Source organism: Lottia gigantea (genome assembly GCF_000327385.1).
Source record: "Lottia gigantea unplaced genomic scaffold LOTGIsca_49, whole genome shotgun sequence".
NCBI lineage: Eukaryota > Metazoa > Mollusca > Gastropoda > Lottiidae > Lottia > Lottia gigantea.
In genome coordinates this window covers 1423454-1430050 of record NW_008709687.1, presented here as the reverse complement: position 1 = coordinate 1430050, position 6597 = coordinate 1423454, and the positions used below count along the sequence as shown (strand labels likewise).

Sequence of the window (6597 nt, the reverse complement as noted above, 5' to 3'; positions counted from 1 at the left end):
AACCAAACGACTGAAAAAGCAAATTGATTGGTTGGTTTAAAAATCACGTGTTATCATGAATATTTATTAGCCCACTTCAGCCCGTAAAAGAAGGTTTACCTAGTAAAGAGAGAATATGTAAAAGGTTCGGACTTGCTGAACATTTCCACTGAAAATCTAATTCCAATCCCACTAATGTTGAACTAGACATTTTATTTCAATGTCTACGACACCTCATTGTTGCTTATTTCCGACAGTTTTGAGTAAAACGTCAGTAGTGTGTATTACGTCATCGCATTATGTCGTAACAACAAGAACAGTACGAAAGGGTTTCTTGTCACTATTCTAGTTTTAGAGTTCGGACAAGGCCGAATACATTTGTAAAAACACAAAAAGTAAGTTTTTTGTAGACTTATATTCCAAATCTAATCTCTCACGGCACCCCTTTCTTAAGAGAAATTTGATTCTAGACGGCTTACAGTTCACCTACAATATGCTACAAACGTTGCTACTCTATGTTGATGAAGTACAAAATAAAGGCCAAAGGGGGAAACTCTTTTCGCTTTTCGTGGAATTGAGCCATTAACCCGAAGGTCTGTCTTGTCGGCATTGGTTACTTTATGAACAAGTGTAGGCTATATCATAAGATGTTAGATTCGGACTAATAGTATGTTATCGTGGGTCTACCAGCAAAATGCGGAGTATGATCCCAGCTACAGACTATCCCCACCCTGCAAGGTGGAAGTCCAGTGAACTGGAGAAATAATCGCTCAACACTGATTAAAGCTATGTTGTTTATGCATAGGCCGCATAGGAGTAAAATGAAAGCGTTGAAAGCAATATGGGTTGGTTGGTAAATGACAAGTTAACGTCCGCTTCCATCTAACTGATATCACAGACTAGGTAGTTGTTGGTAGATAACAAGGTAACGTCCGCTTCCATCTAACTGATATCACAGACTAAGTAGTTGTTGGTAAATGACAAGTTAACGTCCGCTTCCATCCAACTGATATCACAGACTAGGTAGTTGTAGGTAAACGACAAGTTAACGTCCGCTTCCAGCTAACTGATATCACAGACTAGGTAGTTGTTGAAAGATGACAAGTTAACGTCCGCTTCCATCTAACTGTTATCACAGACTAGGTAGTTGTTGGTAGATGACAAGTTAACGTCCGCTTTCATCTAACTGATATCACAGACTAGGTAGTTGTTGGTAGATGACAAGTTAACGTCCGCTTTCATCTAACTGATATCACAGACTAGGTAGTTGTTGGTAGATGACAAGTTAACGTCCGCTTTCATCTAACTGTTATCACAGACTAGGTAGTTGTTGGTAGATGACAAGTTAACGTCCGCTTTCATCTAACTGATATCACAGACTAGGTAGTTGTTGATAGGAGACAAGTTAACGTCCGCTTCCATCTAACTGATATCACAGACTAGGTAGTTGTTGGTAGAGACAAGTTAACGTCCGCTTTCATCTAACTGTTATCACAGACTAGGTAGTTGTTGGTAGATGACAAGTTAACGTCCGCTTCCATCTAACTGTTATCACAGACTAGGTAGTTGTTGGTAGATGACAAGTTAATGGCCGCTTCCATCTAACTGTTATCGCAGAGGTAGTTGTTGAAAATGACAAGTTAACGTCCGCTTCCAGCTAACTGTTATCACAGAGGTAGTTGTTGGAAGATGACACGTTTGGTTACAGCGGATGTTGATATCGTTGTTGGAAGTTGTAGTAGATGGTAGTTGGATATGGGTTGGGGTTGTTGTATAAATAGTTAACGGGACTCGGACTATAGAGAATAAATAAAAGTTTTGGGTGTACCAGTATTGATATAAATTATGTCCAGTAGATATGAATGTATGTTTATCAATATACTCAAGTTATTTATGAACTGATTAGGGGTTATCGCTGGTATTTGGAAGTTCAAGTAGCCCGGGTCACTACATTGTAATAATATACATGGATTAAATCAAGTCAATTTGTAAGTTTTTTGTTTGTTTAAATATTTGAAATTAATAATCGTATTATGTTTGTTTATTTAAAATGCTATACGCTATATATTTTACCATTTATGGTTCAAGAAAAACTTTTCTTCGAGTTACAATTGATATGTTACAATATTGTTACATTGTTAAGGTTAAAAATATAAAATGATCTCGCCGTTGTCATTGGCTATAAATTTGTATTTGATATAATGTAAATTGGTTTAGTCTTCAAAAAACAAACTAGTTTGGAGTTATATCTTATCTGAATAGGGATTACAATTTCAATAATTATTTAATTCTAATCTTATTAAAATCCAGATTTAGGTGTTCTATTTCCTATTTTTTTCAGAGGGTGGTTATATCTCAAATACTAGCCTGATCTGGCCCTTCTCGTTACTTTGACGTGATACACGGATGGGATATCGGAACATTATGGAGCGGCTACTTAACTGCTAGAATTCGTAAATTTGATTAAATTGCTCTTGGCACGATTCTGATTGTTCCCAAACGTTCGTGGTCATTCTCAGTTTAGGTGTCAGTGTCAAGGTTTGTGTCCACTTGTTATAAGCTCCAAGATTCTAGGTTTCTTGTAAATGTCTTTGCGTTTATCAACAGCTCCGTTTTAGAACACATATTTATCTGAAACACTTGTCGCATCTTAATCACTACAATTTTGGGTTTTTATTTTTGACAAACTTATTAATTCGAAGCGGTGATTAAAATGTTAGATTGAAAATTAGGGTTCTATAAGTGTTAGGCCTTATAAATGTCAATCCTCTTTTCGTTAACCCTTTCGAAGGTGAAGGTATATCCAGGTAGCGGTGTGCTCATATCATGTACCCCGTCATGTTCAAGTCAATATTCCATTTGCCAATGATGGATCGGTTCGTACTTATCTCGGATCTCGGTCATCCAATTGCCGAACCTATTTAAAGATTTGTCTCTGTCAAATGGAGAAATATTATGATTTGTATGTTTTTGTGGGCGTCTATTTGAATCTTTATGGGCTTCTGACTTTTTACAATAACACAGACTTCATGTATGTATTAAAAACGAAACGACCATATACAAATATAACAACTTAGATTCACGAGGATCCTTTCTACCAACAGTACTGATCCTTGGTCAAACCTCTTGGCATTGATATTTCTTGAATCATCCGTTGAAGTCTCCAAATGACAAATCACCAAATCCACGCCAATGTATTTGAAGAAGGTTTCATTTTAAATCCCAAGAAGAGCACCTTTAACCATGAAACCTGTCTAATTAGTGTGAGAATGAATTATTTATTAATTGACTTTTATTTGCTTTTCATGGCATTAATACGTCATTCTCATTAGTCATTGTGTCATCTCGTGTGGCCTTCTCAGCTGATAGAGATACAGCATGCTGATTATTCACCTAAAGGGGCCCTCACACTATAGCCATTACCAGTCGCGGTCATAAGTTTCGAACGCAACTCTCATGCAAATGAGTTGTGAGTTGCGTTCGAAACTCGTGACCATTATCATTATTTGCAAATTTTGTGAGGGCCCCTTAAGGGATATAGCCTTCAAGTAATTTTAATGAAAAAGATAAACAGTTCTATATTAATTCTCGTAAAGGGTTTGAGTCGTCTATGTATTTATGTTACTGACTGATACCAATTTCAGCTACCCGTAATACTTATCAAAAATATAATTCGACGTCAGTATCACAATTAATATAGTGCAGTGGCGTACCCCTTTTTTAAAAATAGTATATAGTATAATATAATAAATATGAGTGCATGCCCTTTTTACAACAGTGTACAATACATTAAGGGTGGGACAGTACAGTGCATGCCCTTCTTACAATAGGGTAAATAATTTAACGCCTTGCTTTATGAATGACAATGTTTTCTTTTTTGTGGTACAACAAAGAGAAAAGAATCGAATTGAACCTCCTATGAAACAAACTTTAAAACAAACGCAATTTACAATCCGAAAATATAACCAAAGTTTACATTCAGTTGCACCCGCTGTTTACCCATATCCCCTTTGCCATTATAATAATGTTTGTCGAACGACGAATAGTTGTCGCAACATTACGCCTACTCTTAAAGCGTAAACAAACGTTTTGAGTTCGATAAGATAGTATAAACTACACCCTATTCGATTTTCAATATCCCTTTTTATAATGAAGTGTAAAGGTACTTGTTATGTTTATTATTTTAGACTTAGTTTATGATTTCTCTATCGTCTACCTGAATAGACTATATTATACCTATATAACTGTTGTAAATGCATTAATAGTCTTCTCAACTTAGGTCTTCCCGCCTCGGTGAGTTATTAGATATTAGTATTATGACTTATCTTGTCTTTCCAAGACTTCTGAATTTCCTACCTTTCGGCTTATTTCTGACTTATTTCTGACTTATCTCGACTTCTTTCTGTTACATATGCTGCCAATGACTTCTTCTACGCCTATTTCATTTTGGCCTTCTCTGAATTTCTCTTCTGATTTGCCCTGACTTCTTATTGGCTTCTTCTTCTGACTTATCTCGACTTCTTCTTAGCTTCTTTCTCTGACTTATTCTGACTTCTTCTTAGCTTCTTTCTCTGCCTTATCCTGACTTCTTCTTAGCTTCTTTCTCTGACTTCTTCTTGGCTTCTTTCTCTGACTTATTCTGACTTCTTCTTGGATTCTTTCTCTGATTTATCCTGACTTCTTCTTGGCTTCTTCTGACTTATCCTGATTTTATTTTGACTTCGTCTTCTGACTTTCCAAGACTTCTTTTATTTCTTTTATCTGATGTTCAATGAGTTCTTCGTCTCATGACTTCTTTCTCTAACTTATCCTGACTTTCGATGAATTTCATGTGACGTATATAAGTTATTCTTCTGACTTCCAATGACTTGTTCCTTTGACTTTATTTTCATGGGATTGTTCCAATCAATTTTCAAGTCTAAAGTTCAAGTTATCATGTTATTGTTTGACACCTACTTGTAAGGATGGGTCAGTGATCACCGGATCATGTTAAATTATTATTTAACAATAGAAAGTTATTGACCCCCACTGATTATCGTGTAATATTGGATAATTTTCAAACTCAGATTTAATAGAGTGATTCCACGGTTGGTGTAAAATACCAAAATATTGTCTTTCAGGATCTTTATGAAATGAAATGGAGTTTAATGCATTTTTTACTACATCTGTTCATCTATGTCTATATCAAGATATCAAGTTTGTCTGTTACCTTGACTGTAATAGCCACTAATTTTGTCTCACGAAATATGGCAATTCGATTGGATTGTACGTCAGCGATTACAGCTAATCACAGCCATTGACAGACTGTAAAAACTGTAGATTTATCTTAGGATTTCGAAAATAAGAGACCAACTTTAAGATTCTAGTAAATGCGGCCATATAGGCATATCCAACCAATGTAAAACTAATCATGAAAGATAAGGAAAGGCCAGTAGTTATAGAATGATATAGTCTAGCCTAATCCGAGGTTATTGGTTATTTTACCTTTTAATAATTCATTATCCGTGTAATCTTCTTATACCTGACACCCACAGAGCAGAGGTTCGTCAGTTCAGGCGCCAGTACGACGAACAATTCTTTACCTTAAATTTAATATGTATCACAAAAACCTTATCTAGAATTAATCGTTATCCAAATTTGATAAGCTTATTCATTAGAGACATCTTTAAACGGGAACAGGATGAATGAATGAACGAATAATAACAGTGATTAAAAAATCCACTAATGAACGAATGAACGAACGAATGAATGGATGACAGTGAACAAAAACCCCAAAAGAATGAACGAATGAATGGGTGAATAAACGAATGAATGAAGGACAGTGAACAATAAAGAGATGAATGAATGAAAACAAGTCAATATCAAAGTGTCTTGGGAATGCTATTCAACAGACGTTATATAAATTATTCAGTTTTTAATTAAAACCACCGGCCGGTCTGTACCTGCTGGTCTTTTTAATACATAGAATAGTTTTACGCCCTCCTTTTGATGCTATATATTGGGCTAATGAAGGGAACGTCATGCAGTGTGCAATGAGATAAAGATAATCTGAAACTCCATCTATTCTAACTTGTCGAGAGTTAACCGTGCAAAATTTAGCTCACGAGTGGTGGCATTTCTGTGAAGAAGAGTAAGGGGTTATCCCCACCCCCGTAGAAACCCTTCACCCCACGAGTAGGCCTACTCAGTTTTGCAATGACGATCCTCTGATCTGTATCACTGACAAAGTTGATCAACTTAAATTATAAATTCCATAATATATACTTCTAGATCAATTTTTGGCAATTTTTAACAGACTATAATACAGATTACCGATGTATTTAATCGAGGTTAGCGACGAAATTTTAAAGATAGTTTATAACAGGAGCAAGGTACGAGTTTCCGAAGAAAGATCCGAGGATATATTCTTTACCTCTCTATATCTCTCTTTTTTACATTTCAGAAAACTTGATAGAAGATGATTGATAATGTCGGTTCCATTCTGAAAGGCACGCGACAAGATATCGTCTGCTGTAGGATTGACTAACAGCCAATCATATCAAGGTATTTCACCAAGCAGCCAATCACAGAGAAGATTTATCAGGATCTAAACAACAGCTATTGTGTATTCTTCGGACT

The 6597-nt window shown here is 35.8% G+C and overlaps 1 protein-coding gene across 1 annotated transcript; it reads right to left on the bottom strand.

Moving 5' to 3' along the window:
* Positions 1 to 1587: 1587 nt before the first annotated feature.
* On the bottom strand, positions 1588 to 1761 carry LOTGIDRAFT_125184 (hypothetical protein; the record flags this gene model as incomplete). The annotated part of the gene is made up of 1 exon (XM_009061623.1): positions 1588 to 1761. A coding segment is annotated over one exon (174 nt), but the record flags the coding sequence as incomplete, so codon positions are not given.
* Between the last annotated feature and the right edge of the window lie 4836 nt (positions 1762 to 6597).